This window comes from Syngnathus acus, chromosome 4, assembly GCF_901709675.1.
Source record: "Syngnathus acus chromosome 4, fSynAcu1.2, whole genome shotgun sequence".
NCBI classification, from domain to species: domain Eukaryota; kingdom Metazoa; phylum Chordata; class Actinopteri; order Syngnathiformes; family Syngnathidae; genus Syngnathus; species Syngnathus acus.
The window spans coordinates 1080637-1105500 of record NC_051090.1 but is presented as its reverse complement, the minus strand read 5'-3'; the positions used below and the strand labels follow the sequence as shown (position 1 = coordinate 1105500).

Sequence of the window (24864 nt, the reverse complement as noted above, 5' to 3'; positions counted from 1 at the left end):
GACTTTAGTATGCCGTGCGTGAAAGAAGGAGGAGGTATTGGTCGGAAATACCAAATGACGAGGAAGACTTGTTGGATTTGAGCAGGGCCTCTCTCACACAGTGACAAGGACGAGCAAGTCCTCTCCGTCACGTTGCCATAGCAACTGTGCCAATGTTAAATACCGAGACACATTTTCCAGACATTTCCCTGTGGGATAACGCCACCGTCATCATTTGCAAGCAACATTTCCACAGGCGTTTTTTTTCTCCCTTTTACGCTTCTAATGTAGAAAACATTTCCTTCAATAAAAGCATACCTGAATTGAAATGATACAAATAAAACAACCTCAATCAAATCCCCTTCTTGTCAAATACAGAGGTAATATTTCACAATTCACAGAAATTGAGAATATGATCATTTTGTTTGAAAATCCAAGTCTCGTCAAATGTTGGATGATTTTTATTTCCGAAAAAATGCTGATCCAACCTTTTCACAGCTTGCTAACCTCTACGAGTAGACTTATATCATTTTAGCCTGAAAGCACTGAGTATTAATGTGGCAAAGTGTACATAATGATCTCATTCAGGTTGATTAGTCAAGATCAATAAATGATGACAATATGCTTGGGGAATTATTAACCTGTTTGATAAGTTATGCTGACCGTGTTTTGTAACATTATGCCTGGGGATGCTTGAATAAGACTAATCAGGTAGCAAGACTGTACACCCAATAAAGTGTTTTGTTTTTTTCATCCTATGTGATGATTGGTAGGCACCAGCACTTGATTTTTTGTGTTTGTCCCATCTAGCTTAGCACGGTTCCTTTGAGTATGTGTCGTCAGATCCCTGAAAATCCACACACCTATTTTAAGACGCTTCATGAATTATGGGGGACAGAATTAAATGCGTCACTGGGAGGCCCGGGCAGACTCCTACTTGAGTGTAATATGGTGCACGTACACTCACTGGTAACCTATATGAGCAACACTTGTGGGTGTTGGAGGTGGATGGAAAGCCTTGATGTAATCTTCATTTTACAAATTCCTCTGAGCTCACTTGCCTTCATTCTATCATTTCATCCAGGTTAGCCAGTCTCCTTGTATTGGCACACTTTACGATGCACCGTTTCTTAATATAGCTGGGTTGTAACCTATGAAATGCTTTACAATGCAAAGCATGTTTTCAGTTCAATCTGATGCATTATTATCATTAAACTACTACGAAAGGGCATGTTAGACTGATGTTGACATCTATTTGTGAAACCTAAGACCAAGATTAGAAAAATTGAGAACCAATAATCTGTTCATTAAATAAAATATTCATTTGTTAATTGCAATATATCAGTTTTAATCAAATATTAGAATAAAAACTCTCCTTGTCTCCTAAAAAAAAACACATCTACAATTCATTTACCGTAATTTTCGGACTATAAGTCGCACCGGAGTATAAGTCGCACCAGCCATAAAATGCCCAAAAAAGTGAAAAAAAACATATATGTATATAAGTCGCTCCTGAGTATAAGTCGCCCCCCCCCCCCCCAAACTATGAAAAAAAGCGCGATTTATAGTCCGAAAATTACGGTACTTTGATTGTTACATTTCAATCCCATCATGGTTGTGATGCATAGAGGCACAATGATAAAAAAAAAAGAGTTACAGTCCAAATATAAACTGTGTGTTTAAAAAGTAGTCTCAGTGGCATTAGACTAAACAGACAAAGTCTGCCTGACAGGCATCAGCCGCCCGCCTCAGCATCATCAAATAATTAGTCAGTGGGTGTTGTTTGTTGTGGTGCGTATGTATGCTTGAGTTGTGTCCCTCTGGGCGGGGTAATGACAGAACAGCGCCCCTGACTGACTGGCTGCCAGCCCAAACAGACAGTGCATCCATCGAGAGTGGCCGCTTGGCACGTAGGCCCTGGAAAAGGCATCCTGCCATCTTCCCATCTTATCATTCAACATGTCTTTCCCTGCCGTTGAGTGGAATTCTGTTTTGCTTTGACTGCGGCTTAATCGGTATGCTACCTAATCATAACCCCTTATCAGTCAATGGTTTATAAGGGGCGGTGGGTGGAGTGTTTGCATGGAAGTGGCAGAAGGTCTTGGAAAGAAGACGTGACAGATGCAACATAAGTCAGGGGAAGACGGACAGAGACAAAACAAAATGTGTGTTTGCCAACTCGAGATAAAAAGCAGAACTGCAGGTAGTTTAGTTTTGTAGTGCTGTTTAGTTTTGTCACAATATTTACTGGCTTACTCCCCATAGAGAGAAGTAAATTGCCATTTTATATTGTTATCTAAGTGGGCCCAACTCGAATACATTTATTACCCCGCAGTATTTTCAAATGATTGTCAAATGCCAGTGTGTGGCATACACTTGTAGCATTTTCAAATTATTTTCTGTCTCCAGTGTGTGGCATACACTTGTCATCATGGGAAATCCACTTTTTTAGCTTTGAAATGCATTTTATTGTGCACTAGAGTCTCCAGGATTTCTGACGGTCCTATAGCACCCCCTACAGGCCGCGGTGTCACGTCACCCTTACAAGTGAAGGTCAAAATTGAAATACAGTACAGGCTATATTTGGTTCATATTTTTATACCCCATTTTAAATGAGTTGCGCCACCAAGAGAAAAAGGCAAGAATGAAAAGTTAAAATGTCTAGTAATATCAACAGCCAACAGGAGATGGCGTCAACACCATTCATCAACTAGTCTTTTTGTTGATTGTGTGGAAACATATTTCATGCCTACGTACGTACGTTGAGTCCATTAAATAGCACTAGAGGACATTCGAAGATTGCGTATGGACAAAAGCAAGTCAATCATTTATAAGCAGAGTGAATCTGTTTGTACAAGTGAGTGCTGAGTTTTGAATTTCACTTGTGAGATTTGCACATTAAATGTCATCAACTTTAATTTTCTTTTTGATTTTTTTTTTTTTTTCTTGGCAATGTATGTGCGCACGCGCTCGAAGTGTGGGTGGTCCTGAGCTTCTAATAGCAGTTGTCTGCCTCAGAGGAAATAATTGACATTCTCCACTAGCACACTGCACTGGCAAAATAAGGTAGGCTGGTTTGCAGCCGCTGACATTTGTTTACATTGCATCTGTATCCATCTCGACCCATTGCGTGTGTATTCGCTTTTCTCCTTAAATTGCGCACATATAAAATCATCATTCGTTCAGGAAGAGGGCGTTCTATGAGTCAGGCTGCAGGCTATGTGACGCCTCACAGGGATTGGCTGAGCCGATATGACGTCATCAACCTGCCCCCCCCCCCCCCCCCCCTTGCAAACAGGCATGCACACAAACACAAACCTACCCTCGCTCCCTTCTCTCGTCTGTATTTATTATAACCTCCAGTTCTATTTCCCCCTCCTCTTAGCATCCTTTGCCGAATGTGTTCGTTTTCGCCGCAGAAGCAGCAGAGGCAGGCAGGCAGGCAGGCAGGCAGGCAGGCAGGCAGGCAGGCAGGCAGGCAGGCAGGCAGGCAGGCAGGCAGGCAGGCAGGCAGGCACCACCGCAGCGGCATGCATGCATGCACGCATGCACGGATTAAAGCCCCTCGCGCATATCTGCAGCTAGTCTGACAGGCCCCCCCACCTCCTATCTGTCTCTCTCTCTCTCTCTCTCTCTCTCTCTCTCTCTCTCTCTCTCTCTCTCTCTCTCTCTCTCTCTCTCTCTCTCTCTCTCTCTCTCTCTCGCTCTCCCTGGCTGCTTGACAGGCGACTGCTGAGGGTGTTCTCGGCTCGGCTCAGTGTTAGCCAGGGCGTTAGCCACACACACACGGCCGCTGTGGTGCACATCGATTCCGACGAAGCTCTGCAGTAACTGGGGTCTCTTCTTCTCTTGCCCGCATCTCGTTCAGACTCCTTGGAGGTAGAGGAATGCAAATCTGCAACCATGATGGAAGGTAAGTCTTTTTTTTTTTTTTTTCTCCAACCAACATGCTACGCTCGTTCCTGTTCCGATTCAGTGTTAATCCCCCTTTACTGTATGTCCTTGTCCTACACAGCTTGGGATGGCAACGGTTCAAATGTCATAAAGTGTCATGCTATTTTCAGTGCATACATTCCAATGACTTGAATGCTGCTCCGAGGGAAAAGGGCACACACACTATATCAAATAGGCATAATGGTGACACTAATTGGACCGTGTGTACCTTTTGTTTAGTTGTGTATGTTTTTGTACACAACGCCCCCCCCCCCCCTTCCCCTTGTAAAGGATTATTTGGAGGTATTGTGCAAGGGAGGCTTATGTGCCCAGCTGGCACTCTTGAATAAATTCTATGTCTGCATATAGTCGTAATGTCTTTGCTCATGTCCATGTTTCAGTTAAGCCATTTTAAGCATCGTGAACGCAAGAAGAAATTAACCATGGCTTTACGACTCCACAATGACACCATTAGGCCGCAGCTGCCACTCAAGTACCCCCCACTCCATCTCTGTTCCAGTTAATATAGTTCCTTTGTTGTGTTTTATGTCTAATCATTAACATTGGTTTAATGTGTCTGTGCTTGGCTGTTGAGCAGTGGCGAGTGTGATCGCTTTTCGCCCAAATTCTGGTCAGGTTAGGCTGCAGCACACCTGCAGCCCGAGTCAGGATAAGAGACGAATGGACGTGTTACTTTGCAAATCAGGACAATTCTTGCAAATGTGGCTGTGGTGGTTCTGAATCCTTATTAGAGCTGTATGTTTGTGTATCAAAATGACTAGCATCAATACTTGATATCTGTGACTACTCAAGACTTGAGTACTCGTATTAGTCTTGAAAAGGTGGTATCAAACATCCCTAGTCATGTCATGCCAACTTTCACACTCCAATATTATTCCTATTTCTACAGAAATATATAGGTGCGAGCCACTTCAGTGAGTGATAAATGACACACATTGTCAACATTCCACATTGCCTAAAACATACAGCACACTTACCTGGGAGTCAGAGTGAGACCCACAAACCACAAAGGGCTTTTGTAAAATACACAGTTAGACAGACATGTTGATTTGTTGGGACTTGAGTGTGATGGCTCAGGAATTCTAAAATAATAATGGCATGCCCACCATCCATCCATTTTCTGAGTTCAGTGCAAGGCTGAGGGGAGCATAAAAGCTGATTCAAGGCTCCAAAATGAGATGAAAGGGTAAGGCAACCCCAAAAAAGACATTCCATTATTATGTTGTATGCGCACCCACTCGTCTAAACACAGTATTTTGCTTAATTTTGCGATTGTGGAACATGAGTTAAGACGTTTTTATCCATCAAAGGGGTGGCCATTTTGCTGTCAACTGAAAATGACATCACAGATGCTCACGACCAATCACCATTTAACTGCAGAAAACTGGTGAGCCGTGATTGGTTGAAACCTGAGACCCGTGATGTCATTTTCGGTCGACAGCAGGTGGCAATATGGCCGCCCCCTGAGATGGATAAAAACGGGTGGATTTTGCTTGTTTGTTTCATATTTCACACAACTTTGAGGCAGATTATCTAATCAAGTGCTCCATGACTGCACGAAAATCTGTTTTTTTAGTAATAAACAGGCAAATATTGTACTTAGAACAGCACAACTGACACCATTTTAAAGACTGAGGTCATGTAGAGCGCCCCTTCTTTGACCAGATTTTTCTCAAGCCAGCCTGAGTTGAACAGAGAAAAACAGTCTGTCCACTCTACTTCTATTTGCATGGCTAGCTCAGGCTTAGCATGGCCTCTGTGATTGTAGGATTATAGTCAAGTGTTAAAATTGGAAGCTAATCCCTGTTAGCTTTGCTGCTTTTTAAAGCTTCATGCCATGGCTCGTATGGGTACTACATGAGCTTGAAGACTTCTAATCATTACTTTATGCCGGTTACAAGGTACGGGAGCAAGTGTTCAATAGTTAGTTCATGTCTGACAAGCTCCAAAAATCTCCAAATATTTGGCAAATACAGGGAGGATGTGTTAAACTCTTTCTGAAGCAACATTTCTGAGAGCAACAAAACACGACATAAAAATATTCATTTTCAATGGACACGCCAAGGTGTCAGACCTAAAGGTCAATCAAGTTGAGGTGCAATATATCTTGGTAATAACCGGCTTCAAATGTACAATACATCATTATATTCACACACCGTCATGCAAAAATGATCAAACCCTCGGAAATGTTTTTGCTTACTATGCTCAATTAATCCACAGTCATTTCGAGGATCTCTGCTGCTACCATCTGGTTTCCTTGGCAACATGACTCATGAATGTTTCGGGAATGGGTTTGAGAAGAATGCACGTAATCCAAGTTGTTCATACTCTGGATGTTTTTTTCATTTACATTTTGCCCACTTTGGCAGCATCAAAGAACATTAGGAATTGGTTAAATGGACTCCAACTAGTTCGAGTAACATGGCAGAAATGGCATTTCGTAACCAGCCTGTCAGCTTTGATGAGATTGACATGAACATTTCTGGTGGCTCAGGTCAAACTACCGTAATTTTCGGACTATAAGTCGCACCGGAGTATAAGTCGCACCAGCCATAAAATGCCCAAAAAAGTGAAAAAAAAACATATATATGGATATAAGTCGCTCCTGAGTATAAGTCGCCCCCCCACCCAAACTATGAAAAAAAAACGCGACTTATAGTCCAAAAATTACGGTACTTTTAAAACCTTGTGTCATCTCATCCATGTTACATCACAGCCCAAAAAGTTGCGAACAAGTCGAACTGCTCAGGTACTCATTTTTGATCTGGATGTCTGTGACATTAGCATGCTGACACACTCTCAAGAGTGTTGTGGTTTGATCTTGTTTGCACGTTGTTAGCGCTTGTTTGTGAATTTATTCAGTGACAGTACAACCTTCCCGAATGACATTTTGTTTTTTAAAGCAGACACACCCAGTCGTACTGACACATAATAAACAGACATGCTGGGGTAATTCTGTGGCAGGCAGCTGACAGGTTTATTCTCAAGTGTCTTTTTTTTTTCTTTTTTTTTCTGGGTGAGTGTGACCAGGGACGCTATGTATTTGCAGTGTATGGCTTTCGAAGCAGACCCAATGCAAACAGACGTCAGTTCCAATCAACAAAGGGTACACCAGCACAGTGTTGCAAAAACACAGCCACAGGAAAAGATTAGACGTACGTATTTAGTTGATACCAGTCGGCTAGGGGGAAAGAAGTCGAAACTTAAATTAAACAAATTTAAAAAATGTATCTCAATTATTAATCAAATTATTATATTATATTATTATTGAAGTCAATCGATTCATTGTACCTCCAACCACTTATTTTGCATACCTTTCAAAGGCTTATTGTATGCATTGCAAACAACAGACTCCTAAACATCAATGGTGTTAAAGGTGAAACAGTGATGAAAGATGGATTTTGATGCCATCGAATCTTTCCTACTGTTCTGCGGGGGAGATCTGTCTTCTGTCTCATTCTCCCAACAGCTCTCCAATGGGTGACTCATCTGAATTGAGCAGCTTCTCTACAGAAGAGCAGCCACGGCCACACATTTTATGAGCAATGAGGAGAAAAAGACAAACATGGGAGTAAAATCAAGCACAGTAGTGTACTCACCAAATCTCATGACAATCCCCACTTTCACTCTTAAACACCTGTAAGGGACACACGATGCCATTTTGTGTGGACTGTATTAAAACAAATCTTGCAAGTAAATCTCCTGTGGTTTTGTGGAGGTGAGGTATGCATTATTATTCATTTGAATATCTAGACCCCTAGATTAGTGTAGAGGAATTGCATTTTTTCTCGATTGGTTGCTAAGGTCTTGTTGTCCCACATGCCCCACACATTATTGAGTTTGCTTTGTTTTAATGTTGGACAACTGTTGGCAGTAGCGAGGCAATTCAGTGGTGTCGAATGCTGATTGCACAAACTGCCACTGGCCACAATGCGGTTGCACAAACAAAACAGCAAATCCGGTGGACCACCTTTTTTTTTTTGCTTTGCTTTTCTTAACATCTTGGTGAAGAGCTTCATTCTGCTACATGATTTGTATTTATTTTATTTATTCATTTGATTTATTTTATTTCTATTCATGTTTTTAGTTATGTAATTTTATTTATCACCCACTCACTCCAAATGACAAATAACATCAACATGCAAATGTGTTGATTATTGTCCTCAGACCAAACATAAAAGAGAATGTACATTTTTGTTACTTTTGAGTATTTGTTAATTAGACTTCTTTTAAAACCAAAAACGATATCATTGAATACCTCAGTTTCACTATAATGATTCAAATGAATATTAACACAGCAATTGCACAGATGGGTGCATCATGAGTTTGTAGCATTTCCAAATATCTCTTGGTCAGCTCCACAGAAACAATTGTGATGCTGTTATATGCTTTCTGGCACTGACCCACTTTTGTTCACAGTGAATGATGTGCAATGAAGCAGCTCGAGTAGCCCCCCCCACCCACCCCAAAGAACATCTGTAACCAAAGTGGCATCCAATGCGGATGTTTCTCAACATCTTTGAGTCTGCACTAAAAGCATAGTTCCTGCAAGTTGATAGATAGCTTGCAGTGGAGCCACCTGGATAGTACAACCAGGGCCTATTTTTAGCATCCACACCAAAATGAACAAACAGACCGTTTCGCCGCCGCCGCCACATTTCGATTCTTAGACTGGAACTGCACTGAAGCATGCAGCTACAGTGAATATAGGGCTAGCAGTCTTGCGCAGTGGCTTTATATTTTCAAGGGTTGGAATAAAAATCAAATATTTGGCAAACATCCATACATTTGGTGACTATTGGTGTGCCAAGTACGTTCAAATCGTCTTTAATGATAACGTACTCTCCTGCTCTGAGTAATGTTCATTCTGTGGCTTTTATTTCCTCCCCCAATTGACTCTAAAAATGAAGGAAAGGACCAATTTGTAACCCCATCAAATGTATATTTAAGGTTTGACGTAGGGTATAGTTGAACGTCGACTTGGATTCATCTTGCATTTTCCAAAATGAAATTACGGCTATCAATAGGACACTGCCAAATGACATTAGCACTTTTGCCAGCATCCTTCTGAGCAGATGTCATTATGTCATTATACAATGTGTACATGAGTCTCTGTTATAGGACACAAAATTGATTTATGTACTACTGTATGTGTTTATGTTATTTCACGTGCAATTGGATTTAGCTGTAGTCTTTACAGTTACATGCTCTTTGCAAATAAGCCCACAAATGTCAGAATTTGTTCATGTCCAATACAAGACTGCTATGGCCAATCATTGTTTTCCATCTTGTATTTTTACTCATTATTTTTTTTATTGCACGCATGGATTAACTGCTAGTGAACTTGAGTGCAAGACGGATCGAGAACAGGAGTCGTGACTTTGGCATCGTGTTACGTTGTGTGTGTCTGGGTGTGCGTTACAGTACAGGTTTGTGTGGAGTAGCATTAGGTTGCCTCGTTGCAGTTCACAGTGTACTTGTATGTACATGCATGAAGTTGAGCAGGGAGGGATAGCTTGACGTTGGTCAGAATGAGAGTCATAGTAGCAAAGAAGAGAGAGATGGAGGGTGACAACTGGGCTTTCATCTGGGGTAAGTAAGAGTGTGGCCCTGGGGCATTCATGCCGACTCATCTTCAGGATGACGGGGATACATTTAAAACATGAAATGACACTTAAAGTGGGATTCTCACCACTCGGCAAAACAATGCAAAAAAGAAAAATGTGGACGTGCAAGTTATTATGTACTTTCTGTTGTGTACTGGAAGAGCATTTAATTGTTTTGACTGTTACTATTTGTGGTTGGCACGAAAAGATGAGTTTCCAGTTTTTTTTAATTAGGAAAAAAAATAGCTTTGTCAAAATAAATAACAATGTATTAATTCCAGCGGCACACCAAGCCATCTAAAAATCTTTATTACATTGATTCTTCTAATAGCAATTGAGGTTCTATTTACAACAACCTTGAGTTTCACAAGGCTGGCCATGAACACACACACACTATATGTCGTTCGGAGTAAGAAGAGTGCAAACGATCAATAATGACATTGATGAAGCATAAGTCTAACAGTCCATAAATACATTGTATACAGAGGGTATTTGATAAGTGTCAGTTAACAGTATTTTTAGTTGTTGATCCTACTTCATTGGCCTGATCAATGCCTCTTCTTCCTTCTCAGGATTGAAAAAACGCACCAGGAAGGCCTTTGGCATACGCAAGAAAGAGAAAGACAATGACTCAACGTAAGTTATGGCCGTCATTATATATTATACATTATATCATTTGTATGGTGCCTCCACAAAAGGACCAAAGGAATTACCAAAGTGATAAGAGTTTGTTTTAATAGGTTTGCCTATGTGATACTTTGTCATTTGAAATGTGTTTGGGACAGAATAAAGTTGCGTTTTCTTTCTTCTCTCATCTTTCATTTCATACAGGGGGTCCCCAGACAGAGAGGGGGGTGTAAGTACGCTTCAATTCAATTTCATTTTTTTCATCAATTCTTTTATTTGACCATTGTGGTGCAAGCTTAATGTTGTCAAATTGTATCTTTTTGATTTGTTTGGAGGAATTTGATGAATTTGAATGTTGTTACATAGGCTAGTGCTCACTCCAGTTGGCATTCAAATTCATCAATTGAATTTTCTTTGTTCTATTGACTTGCCAGGATTCCCAAGAGGTTGAATCGGTACAGAATACAGTCAAGTTCTAGTCCTCAAAGTAGATTAGCTTGTAGAATAGTTTAGTTTGACATTAGTTTAGTATCTTTTACATTAGCAGACTCTCAGGTAGCAAATAACATACAGGCGATTATTGCTGATGTTGTTATTTGGTCAAAAATGACACATTTCACTGGCATACTATGTTTATTTGCAATCATTAATAGAAAATAAACAAATTAGTTTTGACCGAAATGAAAACAATAGAAGCAATATTTAGTCAATATTATCACTAGTGCGAAATAATGACATGCTTGTAACTTCACTCTCGAATCTCAGTCTCAGAGGAAGACCAATGGAGCCCCAAATGGATTCTATGGAGAAATTGACTGGGAAAGATATGTAAGAACTCATTTAGCAATTTTGGCAGATGAACTGAAAATGCCAATCGTACAATTTATACTTCCCAATAATGGAGCTTTACATTCATTTGTTGCATTTCAGAATTCTCCTGAGGTGGATGAAGAGGGTTATAGCATCAGACCTGAAGATGAGGCAGACCAGGAAAATATCCTCAACCAATGCTTGATAAATCGTAGTTCGCTGTGGACGAACATCATTCATGCTCCTTTTTTCATGCAATTTGGGAACCTAGATGTATTTCCATTAAAAGGTCACACTTTTCCTTGACACCTCTCTCCCACATTGTCCCCAAATCCCATTTCTTCTCTTCTGACGAGTCGGAAGGAGAGGAAGAGCACAGGAAAAAGTTCAAAATTAAGATTAAGCCGCTCCCGGCCGATCAAGTTGTTTCAGTGCCCTCGGTTGAAGAACTCAAAGCCTCCATAGGCAACATTGCTCTCTCCCCTTCGCCTCTGGTGAGTCACATGGCCCACATTTTCCATTCTCATAAACAGTATGCTGCATTCGTGATGAGCATGTGCAAGTTGCTCCTGGTTTTTCGCATTATCATCAGCTGAGAGGAACTTGCCCCCTCTGTGGAGTGGCGTCAGTGTACGTCAGCCATGCGGCAAAAATTTTGGTTTCATTACATTTGGCATCGGGTGCCATTTACAAAAGTCGTCCATCACTCAACAATGCTTCAAAATGGTAAAAGGAAGTGTGGATTCTTCGAGATGAATAATTTCTAAGAACTATAGACGACGGATGCACCTGGTGCGTAGTTGATTAACTCCCGTTCCAGAATTAGAATTTTCCTGAGAGAAAGTTCATGTTGTGATTACAGCAAGTTTATTTTTTCACTCCGAGTTATTATGTGACCTCAGCCTTCTCCTATTCATGGAGCATCTGTCACACAAAGCACTCCCGCCACAACATCAACCATCTGGTGATGACACGCTGCCAAAACAGCACAGTGTGAAAATTGTGCTTTGAATGAGGGCCAAAATTAGGAATGCCAATTGTGACATGAGTGTTTCTACCTCTATTTAGCAGTGATGACAGGTAGCTTGGGTAACCACCCTGAATAATTCACTTAGGAAAGTGGGCACACACAACCTGCGGGTCATTCAGGTTGCCGATAGTCACACGAGCTTTGGATCTCTCTCAATAATTAATAACCAGTAAGACTGTATCGTTGTCGAACTGATCAGGTATGAAAGTCGTGCAGGAGACTATATACTGTGCATTCCGTTCGGGTTTTGTCTTCTAAAGCAGCGTATTTTTCTAATGTCATTGTTTTCTTTATACATAGCAGTTTTAAGTTCTGCTACTGCAGTACAAATCATTTCTCGATAGCAATGGAAACGTTTGAAATGGTAGCTGCGCCGGACACGTCTAATGATAACCGAAAGGTCATAGTGTCATCACTTCCTGTTTACATTGTGAGAATGACACTCATTGGCTCTGGTTGCAGTTCCACAGCATCCAATGAAAGGAATCGTTTCCATCAGGCCCCTCCCCCCTGTTGCATCACTGTAATCGCTCACGGCTCACTGCACAACTGGAACACGCACTAGACCAGAGGGAGAAAAATGCTTCATGCGACGCAGGAAGATGGGCCAGACTTCAGTGTCAATTAAAGCCATGAAGACAAAAAACAATTAATGGATGCTAAGAATATTCGGCTTTAAACTAAGTTGCTTATCAGATAAGAACAATTAAATGTACAGCGAGCGGGGAAAGCTAACCCAATTGCTTGAAAGAAACATTTTTCCAGGTTACAGTATTGATGGGGCTAAAGTGCACACTAAAAGGTCCAAATCAGTTGAGATCAAACAACCCTCAGCGACTTCTATATTTATTTGAATTCATTGGGGTATTTTAGATTTGCTCAACTCTTGCTTAACCAATTCAACCCGTTCCACTGTTCATCTTTTGCTCCACTTAATAAAAGAATCCTGGAGAGTTGAGGCTAACATCTTCTTTCTTGCGCTATCATCCTCACCCCGCTCCGCACATGTGAGCCGCCTCAGCAAATTGCTGCAGCTCTGATTCACGTGATGTCTGTGTTACTGATTTGTTACTCTCTGACCAGGTATCTCTTCTCTCTTCCTTTTTGCTGGTCACAGAGACGTAGCCCGGTAAGTGTCCTTTGCCTCCATCTCTCCTTGCTCACATTATATGCGCACTACATCATATAGCTCCACTTAGAAGAGAATATACGTATGTATCAATAAAGATGTATTGTCATATAGTATATAAACGGACAGGGTCAGTGACTGAAGTCAAGCATTGAAACAATATGGATCGAAATTGTGCAGTAATTTGACTCTCAAGGTCATTTCCGTGCACGTTTTTTCTTTTCCCGTCATGAACCGATTGACGCTTGCTCCCAAATATTTACAATCAATTGCAACAGCTGAACTCTTTGCTGTTTTACTTCAGTCTCTCTCTACCCATGGTGTCATCCTTTGCTCTGCGCCCACGCTTTAACCTTTCACTCTTTCTCCTCTCTATGCTGGACTGTGGTCTGCCCATGCATGCACATGCAGACATGAGCGTTTAGCTGCAATGTCGTTTCTCGCTTGCCTCTACAACAAAAGTTCCTTTTCCGCCGTTTTGCTTGGAGCAGGCATTGAAAGCTTTTCAATACGGCCTCCTTCCTTGCCCATGTTGCTGCTTGAGCAATTTGAATTCATACAATTATTTCTTAACTATTAATATGGGTTGATGTGATTGGCTGAGGGATGTGTGTCGTTTAGTCAGGATAGACAAATATTTGCAGTGCTCTCTGCTTTGCCATGTCTTAAATGTGCTTAAATATGGCCATGTTATATGGAAAAAGAAACATTTTAATTTGAATGGAAGTGGAAATAACATTTTGTACATTGATACTATGTACAAGGTCAGTTTTTGTCGAGTCATCCTTGGTTTATTGCTTGCTTATCTTTCTTTTCAGTTTTGTGCTTACTCATTACAACTTCCTGTTTTTTAAAAATGCAATGAGTCAATAATTATATTTTTTGCGTGCTATACTTGAGGGTTTTTAGGGTTTTAAATGATATTTTTGTTGTTGTTATAGGGATTGAAAAGGAACCCCTCCAGTAAGTCTCGTTTTCTTTTCTTTTTTAAGCCTCCCATTCAGCTCACTCCTGCAGAACTAGTTGAATGCCATGCAAAACGTATATTGCACAAATGTTATGTCCAGGTGAAGAGATTGTCAGACCAAGACGTGTTGTTCCCACCGTGGCACCTGCTCTTGCATCACAAGCTCCCAGGTATCTCCATCTCAGCAACCCTGTGCAATACAGGCAAATATTAGCCGTCATCACGACTGCATTAAAAAATACGGTCGCAGTGTCTTCAATACGAATGCATGTTGAGATAACTGTGGCGGGCGGGGCTGATACTGTTTTGGAAGCACAGTGTCGTCTTTCTCGGTTTTATCCAATATAGTAGTTCCTGAATAATGAGAGGACATCATTTATATGTGACTTTTTTTTTTTTCTTCTTCTCTGCAGTAGCAGCAGCCAGCCAACATCAGCCTCTGAAGAAACTACAGATTTATTTGGGCCTCCTTTGGAAACCGCATTCGGAGAAGAGAAAATAGAAGGTATTTGATCTTTCCACTGATCGTACTGTATTTGTGCATTCGTAAACCAAATCCTGCTCCCCCTAGCGCTGTTTGCCTTTCTATTGTCACCGATAGTGGAATGTCCTTCTTCACCATGTCACTTTGTCTTTGCTGTGGTCATGTTCAAGTGGCACTCAGCGCCCTTGTTATTTGCACGGTGTAGCTTGTTTATATGCAAAGTGTGTAGTCAGCTGCTCTTATTCAACCTGTTGGATTTATCGATGCCGACTGTAGGAGAGCTCTTAGCTGTTGCGTAACCCCCACATGTCATCTATTTATTCAGGGAGAAAGAGAAAAAAAAATGCAAAAACCCATTTCTTCATACACAACCTCTCTGAGTGAGGATTCATAATCACTTTCGAGCAGTGTCTGAAAAAAATCAAATCCAAACTGTGCTTTTACGGTACTATTTGTGCATATTTTTATGGGAGAGTGTTTAACTCTGGTGTTTTGGTGTTGTGTCTCCTCCTGAATGAAGTGGTTCTGTCTGAGTCTGATGTGTGGGGGGCTACTGTGTCAGAGCCCGAGTCTTCTTTGACAAGAGCTTTCCCCACAGGAAGTAAGTTTAGAATTTCCTGCTAATTTTGCCTTCGTCTCCCTGGTGACTCCACATCCGTGCGTCAAATCATCTCACAAGCCCCCTTCATCTACTAAAACAAGATTACTAGGACTGAAACACTCACTAAATGTTTTCATTTGATCACAACCATTTTCTTCCTTTCATGTTCAGTACTATGAAAAGTTCGAGGACCGGCCGACCTTTCTTGTTTTCTTCCTAGCATGGTGGTTAATGGATGTGCAATGTTGCATGGTTAATCTTTCCTGGGTCATCTTTTGTCCGTTCCGTTTTTCCAACCATGTAAGGGTATTATTAATTAAAGATATTGATTTGTGTCCAGACCTGGAGGGATTTGAAAAAAGGCACTGTCCAGTGTGACTTATAATGGCGGCAGAATAATTGTACGTGCAGCTAAAAAAAAAAAGATAATGAAATAGGCAAATCCCATTTCCAATGACGTTCGTTGTGTAAATTGAAAACAAGCTACCCAATATGCTGACAGCCTAAATTGAAAAAAACCACATTGGACATTGCCTTATTTATTGTGGGTGTTGTTTACTCTTGATTTTTTTAACATAGAAAATCAGATCACATCCTCACATCAACCAAACTGACATTAACTCTTTCTTTTTTTTTTTAAATTAAAAACGAGGAGTGTGTGTTAATTGTTTCACTGGCAATATCTGCAGCTCCACCCCCACTTCCACCCAAGAACGTCCCGACATCGCCTCTGACAACTGACCCTGTCTCTACAGATGACACAGGTAATAATACATTTTAATATTTCATTATCACCCTCCATACATTACATCAGGGAAATTATTTTTTTCCTCACTCGTCCTGTTCTTTGTGGACAATGCTTAACAAATGTATTTATTTAGTCCTAAGGGTGCTGTATACATGGACTTCCATTATCTTCTTGCTTCCTTGTGTATCGGGAATATTTTATCTTCTGGGATTAAAGAGTGCTTGTCTGTCTCGGATTTATCAACAGAAGCTGAGAATTCAACAAGAAAGAAATCCATAGCTGACTTGGACAATCTTTTTGGACCAGAGCAGCCTGCCCCCGTAAATGAGAATGCAGGTGACACCTGGGTGTGCTTCGCTGAGCAGTCTTCTGACGGGCCACATCTACCTGCTGAGCCAGCACCTCCGCTTAATCTTTCGCCCCCTCCTCCAGAGGAGGCAGCACCTCCATTACCAGCTTCCCCCCCACCCCCTGAATCTCCAGCCCCACCTTTACCTGCATCGCCACCTCCAGTACAAGACACAACATCTCATCCCCCTAAACCTTCTTCTCCAAAAGAAGTTCAGATTTCCCCTCTACCAAGTTTAGAGGAGCCTTCTGTCCCATCAGGGCCTTCTACACCCGAAGACCGAAATCCTCTCTCGCCTAGCGCTTCGTCCCTCCCTTCACCCAAGGAGCTGGCGTCTCCTCCGACTTCAACTCCCGATACACCAGCCGGCATCCCGACAGCTCCCAAAGCGAGCCCGCCCCCTTCGGCGACTTTGCCTGAAAAGGAAACGGCAACACGCTCCCTTCCACCAATCCAGACAAAGAATACAGATGACGAGGATGAAGGTGAAATTGCCACTTCCCCCAAAGATGCAAGCCAGGGTAACCGTACGACACCTCCACCACCTCCTCCCCCAACGTACCGGACGGTGGTGTCGTCCCCAGGCCCGACATCGGGTGCGCCTGGTGCAAAAAGCGGTGAGTTGACAATGTCATGTTTCCACTATTCTGTGAATTGGGAATGTCGTCGTCTTTACCGTGCAACAAACCCGTTTTCTAGGTTCCTCCTCTCCAGTACGGCCTGCCACTCCTTCAAGCGTCAACCCGCCTCCTCCTCCACCCCGACCCCCTTCACGACCCAAACTCCCACCAGGAAAACCAAGTGTAGGAGATACTGTAAGTACATTTCAATCTTATTTTTGTAACGCACTAAATGTTACCTCATGGCACTTTGACGAGCCTATTTAAGCACAAATTCAATCGAATGTGTTGTGGAGATTGGTGACGAGTCCTCGACCATACTTTTTGGGCTGTACAAAGGTCGTACCAGTCATAAAAAATTATCGTTATGAAGAAGAAAAAAAAAACGTACAGGTTGCTTGGGAATCCAAGTTTATTTTTTTATTTGATAAAAACTAAGTTCAAGTACAGTAGAGAATTTGGGTGCCAGTCCAAGATCTAATTTTGTACTGTCGTCATAGGAACTATGAAAAACAAAAAAGTCAGACGACTAGTCTGAAAAATACAAATATAGTTCACTGCTGTATTTTGCTATAAGTGCAAGTGTAGAAGTCATTTGAAGAAGGTTTTTCCAAGCATAGCAATCCACCTAAAAATGGTTACTTTACTACTTATTTCTCTTTTTTTGTACATGGTTCAGAATCGTCCATTTAGTCCACCAGTTCATGCAGCAGCCAGTCAGCCTCCAGTTGCTCCTCTGGCCCGGGCAGAGAGCACCTCTTCCATCTCCTCCACCAACTCCCTGAGTGCTGCTACCACTCCCACAATCAGTAAAGACCTCTCTGTGTCAGGTTTGTATTGCCTATCCCTGATCCTTTTAACATATTATTTCTTGCAAAATCGAACCTGACCTTTTCTCCCCATTGTGGAGTTAGATCATTCCAATACTCACATCAGAATAGAAGCACCCCATCCAGTGATGGATTAAAGAATTGAAAATGAAAGACTGTCCTGCCTTGTCCTGTCCTTGAAAGACATTTTATTCCACTTCATCTCGTTGCCGTTATATTTGACTCGACTTGTTCAAGTTTGGCTGGAAAAATGATCAGGAATCCAACAGATATTTTCTGCTGTACCATTTGCATCATTGTTCTTCATTGCTTTGCTGTTGTCATCATCACAGATGACTGATTTTCATCGTGGCTTTGGCATTCTTTCCCCATCACCGTGACATGTTATCTTTTGGCCCACATGTCGCATTTTTCATGCTTTTCATGCTCTGTAATTTGACATAGCATTCCACCATTCCCAAGTTTGGGCGGCTTCCCTATCCACTCGCCTTCGGGGCTTTTCTCTCTGGTTTATGACTGTGCGCTACAGGCAGGCTGTCTCACAATGTCGCCATGGAAACCTCTTGTCTCTTTTTTTCTCCCGACGCGCATTGTATTTTGCGTTGGCTGAGCGCTGCGCAGGCACCCAAGGATACCTTGACTATGACTGTGCCACAGTATGCTAATGTCCATGTCTCAGTGGAACCTTGCGGCCATATTTCTTTTTTCATACTATACTCACTCACACTATCCGAGCAGTTTGGCTATTAGTCGATTGAAATCAGGCATAAGGACGAAACCAAATTAGGAAGGCAAGCGGCTGCTTTGTATTCATGCCATTCTCTAGCAAGCACTTTTGGAGCATGACAAAATGAAGCAATGGTGACTGGCGGCCATCTCCTCCTACACTTGAACCCTGACTCCACTTTCTTTCAAAGTGGTCACTCACTATCTGAACACCTGCCATTTTATCTTCATGAGGTGCTGCTGTTTGGCTGTAGTCCACCGTTTGCATCCCAATCGCAAAACCAGGATTATTTATTTTTTTATTTTTTTACACACTGTGCCAAATATAATTTGCTTTCTGGTCAACATTCCAAAGTTCTGCAGCAGCCAGTCCTGCTTTTCCCGCACAATGCAATGCAGGTCTCACGAAGGCCTCCTGCAGGATGTCTCTCAACATTGCACGCCATTTTTTTTTTTTTTTGTCGACCGACCAGCACCGTTTACATGAGGATATAGTTCATATGAGAAATGATTAGTATTCTACTGGTGGCAGCAAAAAGTATTGTTCACCCCCATAATAATTGTGTGTGGGGTTGCCGTGGTCCTTTCTCCCCGCCGCATCCACATGTCACCCGGCTTCCACCTATATGTTTCACCCCACAGTGATGTGAGCAACCTGCCATGTGAGACTCACGCTACTTCCTTCTCTCCTCCCCTCCCTCCCTCACCCACCTCCTTCAATCCCGTTCATCGCCCTCCTCTGCCACCCGCCCGATGTCCCATCCCCACTTCTGCCCTTTGACCCGACACAGAGAATGACCAGCCATCCCTTGTATGGTTTGACAGAGGGAAGTTTTATTTAACCTTTGAAGGTAAGTTTGATCGACAACAGTAGCGGCGAATTGAAGTGTTCACACACACTCACACACACATACTCTTTGAGGCTCATTTGTGCAAGCTTGGTTCCCGGCCTGCCCCCTACTCTGCTCCCTCCTCGACTTCCTCTTCCTTAAGAAAAAAACCTTCCCTATCCCGTCAGCAGCAAACTAACATCTGGCTGAGCCCCATCATGACTAACGCTGTGGTCTCATTTTACCCAAACTTGTCTTCCTGACATTGCTCATCTTCATTTTGTTTTCTTTCCCACTTAAAGGATCATCATCATTCATTGCACATGATACTTAATGTCTTTCACCGTTTCCTTCCGCTGTTTCTCTTTTTGGGTTGATCTTTGCACTTTGCGGTCTTTTAACTCAAAAAAGCTTGCACATGTTTGACAGCCTCTTTCTAACATTGTGTGCATATGTTTGAGATACTTTAATTCACAGTCAAAGAACAGAGAGAAATGAACTATACGTATGTTGTGATTGACTATTATGTATGGTTGTAATGTTTTGTCCTTACTTCCTGTTCTTCCTCATAGTCACACACGCTCAATATAAAAATGACTGTATACATTCCGTATACGTCAACTTCCATTTGCCACAAAAGCTAATGAATAACATATTTTACACTCTGGGAATGAACTCATTCAGTGCCATTGACGGTTATAGACGTCAAAGATATTAACTGGGTTGGCAGTGAATGTAATAAAAGTACAAATCTATTTGTGTGTTCATACATGTGTGTTTTGTCTTAGGCTGCTCCAGAGGACCAAGTCCTCTCACCATGGGGGCTCAAGACACGCTCCCTGTGGCTGCTGCATTCACCGAGACAGTCAATGCCTTCTTTAAAGGGGCCGACCCTGGCAAGTAGGTCAAACAAAAGCAGTCTCTCCCTCATTAGGGAAAGAGATGTGTTGTTGCTGACTCAGCAGTCCAATCTTGGATGAGTCTGGCAATGGGCTGTGTGAAGGAGGCACTTTTTAATGATGCCATTGTTTCTGCACTCTTAACAAATTGTATTACTCCCATCCTGAACTGAGTCTTTGAAAAATATATTTTGAATTGTTTGATAGTGACTTTGTGGTGTCTCACTTCCTTTTTTTTTTTTTTCCTTCTTCTTTCTTCATCAACTCTCCCTCTTGTCTCCCCTCAGATGTGTTGTGAAGATCATAGGTGAGATGGTTTTGTCGTTTCCAGCGGGAATCACAAGGCACTTTGCCAATAACTCGTCCCCCGCTGTGTTAACCTTCAGCATAAGCAACTACAATCGACTGGAGCATGTGTTGCCTAACCCCCAACTGCTCTGCTGGTAATGACACTGCCGTACACTCGGAAATTCAATCCAACTTCTCCCTTCATTTGACAGCCAAGCCGAATGCCCTCACTTATTCTTGTTAAATATATGGACCTCATTCATTTCAATGTTTAATATCTTAATGAGCATGGAGGATCAAAAGCATGACATCATTTTCAGTACCGCCAGACATTGATTGATTTATATCGTCCTTCATTTTTCAAACTCACTTCAAAAATATTTCATGTACAGTATTTGTTTTCGCTCACTATCACTATTTTTCTGGAAACCTAATTCATTTCTTTATTATTCTCTGCATGTAGCTCCACTGAACTCAGCCAGATCCTATTTGTTTTAAAAACACGCATTTGAAAAGTCGCTTGGCTTTTGTTTCTCCCCCGTGTGCCTCCTCATCAGCGACACCGCCACGCAAGCCGAGGCTGATGCCAAGGACTTCTGGGTGAACATGCCCAACCTGATAGCGCATCTCAAGAAAGTATCGGAACAGAAGCCACTGGCAACCTACTATAACGTGGACATGCTGAAGTATCAGGTGAGTTGGCAAAAGTACACCAGTCAGGAAAAGCAATGCTTGTAATGATGGAAATAAAAATGCTATTTCCCTTTTCCAGGTATCGGTGCAGGGTCCCGCGTCCACACCTTTAAATCTGGCCGTGAGCTGGCGCTGTGAAGCCACCAGCACAGACCTGAGGATAGACTACAAATATAACGGCGAAGCCATGTCGACGCCCATGGCGCTTAACAACGTCCAGTTTCTAGTCCCAGTTGATGGAGGCGTTTCCAAACTCCAGGCTGTGTTACCCCCAGCGGCATGGTAAAATTGACAGCCATGTACCAAAAAGCCTCTGGCTGTGCTTTACTGGACTAATCATGCCGCCTTGTCCTAACAGGAATGCAGAACAGCACAGAATCCTTTGGAAGATTCCAGATATCTCGCAAAAATCTGAAAATGGAGGTCTGTACAAAGATTTGGATACCATTTTGATCACAAACCTTGGTGTCTCGTGATGGATTCAAAAATATTCCATGGTGATAATCTTAAATTGCCTCCCCATTTTCAATTAATTTCCAGCATTTTCTTTATGTGTAGGTGTTGGATCTTTGTTAGCCCGCTTCCAGCTAACAGAAGGCCCAAGTAAACCAGCTCCACTGGCTGTGCAGTTCACCAGTGAGGGCAGTACACTGTCAGGCTGTGATATTGAACTGGCCGGGCCTGGCTATCGCTTCTCGCTCGTCAAAAAGAGGTTCGCCGCTGGTGAGTTTGCAATCGTTGAGCGCCATCCATAGTCATGATTGTCGTTTTAGTACCTGCATGATTTAACCAACCTATTTTGTCCTTTAGGAAAATACCTGGCGGACAACTAAGTCCAGAAGCGCACTGATGAACACTAAAGTCCAGCAGATAGAAGAAGATGACGACCCACATTCTTCACACACCAGCCCAGCCCAGCCCAGCCCAGGACAGCAGCCTACCCAGCAGTATTGTAAAAACCTTCATCTAGCTTGGTGGAACCATTTGAGTTCATTTAATAATGGCGTTTGTATTCATGGTGGTATTATTTATTTATTGCATGACATCAGAATTGCTGGTGTCGTGCTCCTGGACTCTTTCCTTCTTTTGGAAGTCTGTGTGGTGGTGAGTCTTCATTGCAACTGCCTGACCAGCCAGGATGTAGAACGTGACGGAACCTTTTCCACTTTGCATAAGACTCCGTTGGTTCAAATCAATGACAACAATTATCATACCAATAATCTGTGAGTGCGATTGGTTGATATCATTTACAATGCTGATTTTTACATTTTAGACTAATGATTATTTTAATTTGATGAATCTGATTTCATTCGGTCATTCATCTTCAACCCGCCACACGAGGCAACGTACGGGTTGCGGGTGATCGACAGTGAGAGTCATTGATCAACATACCGATCGATCACAGTTTTCCACAGGAATCGACTTATCGATCGGAACACCGCCAATACAGTATTCATGACTCATCTAGTGGTTCAATAGAGTTCTAGTACTGCGTTGATGTACTCAAAACGGATTGAACAGTCGGTCCAATTGCTGTTCTATTTCTTTCCGATGCTACAAATGTTTTAGCTGGTAGGCAGCTGCAATGACAAACGAATCTGCTGGCTATGACGATTTAAAAAAGGAGTTTTTTCCGAAGATCCCAGGTGTACAAAGTGTCATTTAAGATGAATAATATATACATCTATATCTTAAAGGGCGTTTGGTGTTTAACTTGTATGGTCACATAGCCTTTCTGTTGTTCCCAGGACAACTCCAGATGACATGACAGCATCTTATTTTTGTCATTCATGACATGATTTGTTGTAGAAAATGTGCTTCTGTATATTATTCGATTTTGAATGGTGTCACCTAATTCAATACCCTTCAAGGTATAAATATTTGAACTCTTTCTATTATCTGTGTCGTCGAGTAATGTGTACAGTATGACGTATAATTTTTTAATTTGTTTCAGATATAATTTTTTAATTCAAGTGCAACAAGTTTTGAGCGATATGTATATATGGGTGGGTGGGTTGGGTCAGGTAACTTCAAATGATAAATATCATCCAGGCTGCTGTGTTTTTCTTTGTGAAAGCAGTGGCAATGTAGACTTGGCAAGGGTTCACACGGAAATGCACATTTCCGTTCACGCTGGAGGTTAGGCGAGGATGATGGATCCATGGCATCCATTCTGTCTGTGCCAGCTGTCAATCAATAATCCCGTTTAGATGTTGTTATGACAATATTTTTAATTCAAGATGAGGGAGACGGTTTACTGGTCATAAAAGGATATTTGCCTGCTGACCTTTAAATAAATAAATGAATGAATGAATAAAGGGAAGTCCACTGGTCGACATAATTCCTCTTCCTGTAGCTCGACCCTTGTTAATGCTACAATCTTTCTCTATGCTTTGCTTTTTTTTACTTCCAATGTGACTTTCCCTAGTCGCATTTCAGGCAGCGGCCTGGTCGTCTTGCCCCGCCCGCTTGAATCCATAGCTTTATTTGACACAATTGTAATGGTCTCTGTGAGATGACGTAATGAGGTTGCAGATGGAGGTTAAGTTGACCAAAATGCTTTGTGTGTGCGGCGTGTGTGTGTGCGTGTCCTTCTACGAATGAGAATAAGGGGAATATTTTCAATGCAGAATTAAAACAGAAAAATATTTTATTGTGGGGGAGAACACTGTGCCGATAATGTCTATCTTTCCGAATGCTCTTTGACACGCCTTCTGAACATAAAAGTGTGTGTGTGAGGTGTTGCCCAAGCCCACGATACTGTATTGTATGTTAATATTGTGCTAAATACACCCAAACTTGGTCTTGTAAGATGTGTTGTAGAAGCATCGTAAACTGGGCTTAGAGCGGTAAAAGAAGTTATCCTGACATCAGTGTTCCCTATGTTGTCGTTTTTTTGGTTTTGTTTTTAATTGCCAGTGGGAACAAACAAATAGAGAGTTAATTTCCTGTCTTGTCTAGCTCTGATGGTAAGTTGTAATGTTTTTGGTAACTATCAAAGCAATCAGAGGAAATTTTCTGAAATGATGGCCCGTTGCTTTCTAATGCATACGAGTTGCCAGTCATTTATCACTCACCTCAATCCTTTCGTATAAAAGTGTTTCCACACTGAAAAAAACAGTGGATGAACTTGAAAAAAATATGCATTATGTCACACCCAATATTTAAGCTTTGACAATTAATTTAGTGCTACCTGAAATTGTTTTACTTGATGTGAATTTATTTTTTTATTTTTTTAGGGTGACGCAAACTAATTATTATTTAACTGGTCTGAAATTCAATTAGTCCTTTCAATTTATTTTCATTTGAACCATTCTTGGAACACACCTTTTTTTTTTGCGCTAAGTGAATTAATGACATCAGTCAATGCTAAAATATTAACTGTGACGGATGATTCAATATTCTGAAGTTGATGATTTTTTTGGGGTGCAGAGGCTCATCTGTTGTGAATGTGTCTGCAGTAAGTCATCATTGCTTGTAGAGCATGCAGAAAAAGCAGGTGCGGAATTTCAAATGATGTTTTGTGCTGTGTACTCACCTGTATTACTGTCAACAAGATCAGATTTTTTGCTGTGTTGTGAGTAAGAATGCTTTAACATCAAACCACGTGCAAAGTCAACACTAAAATGGAAATTAGTTTGCTTCCTTCCAAAATCAATAAAAGTTCTAACTTCATTCAATTCTTTGGATTTTT

The 24864-nt window shown here is 41.7% G+C and overlaps 1 protein-coding gene across 6 annotated transcripts; it reads left to right on the top strand.

The window, feature by feature from the left end:
- Positions 1-3649: 3649 nt before the first annotated feature.
- Positions 3650-24850, top strand: sgip1a (SH3GL interacting endocytic adaptor 1a). 6 transcript variants are annotated; one of them, XM_037249631.1, is made up of 23 exons: positions 3650-3892; positions 10112-10175; positions 10371-10395; positions 10932-10994; positions 11097-11160; positions 11297-11470; positions 13124-13135; positions 14077-14098; positions 14203-14272; positions 14516-14607; positions 15107-15187; positions 15877-15951; positions 16182-16901; positions 16984-17099; positions 17584-17734; positions 19252-19311; positions 20079-20190; positions 20477-20632; positions 21035-21170; positions 21250-21452; positions 21529-21593; positions 21729-21893; positions 21981-24850. In XM_037249631.1, the coding sequence occupies exons 2-23, from the start codon at positions 10166-10168 to the stop codon at positions 22001-22003; spliced, it is 2595 nt and encodes an 864-aa protein (XP_037105526.1). In that variant the 5' UTR covers positions 3650-3892; positions 10112-10165; the 3' UTR covers positions 22004-24850. The 6 variants fall into 6 exon arrangements, with proteins under 6 accessions (XP_037105526.1, XP_037105524.1, XP_037105529.1 ...); XM_037249629.1 differs by having other exon boundaries at positions 16170-16901; XM_037249630.1 differs by lacking the exon at positions 3650-3892 and adding an exon at positions 8987-9525 and having other exon boundaries at positions 16170-16901.
- Positions 24851-24864: the final 14 nt, after the last annotated feature.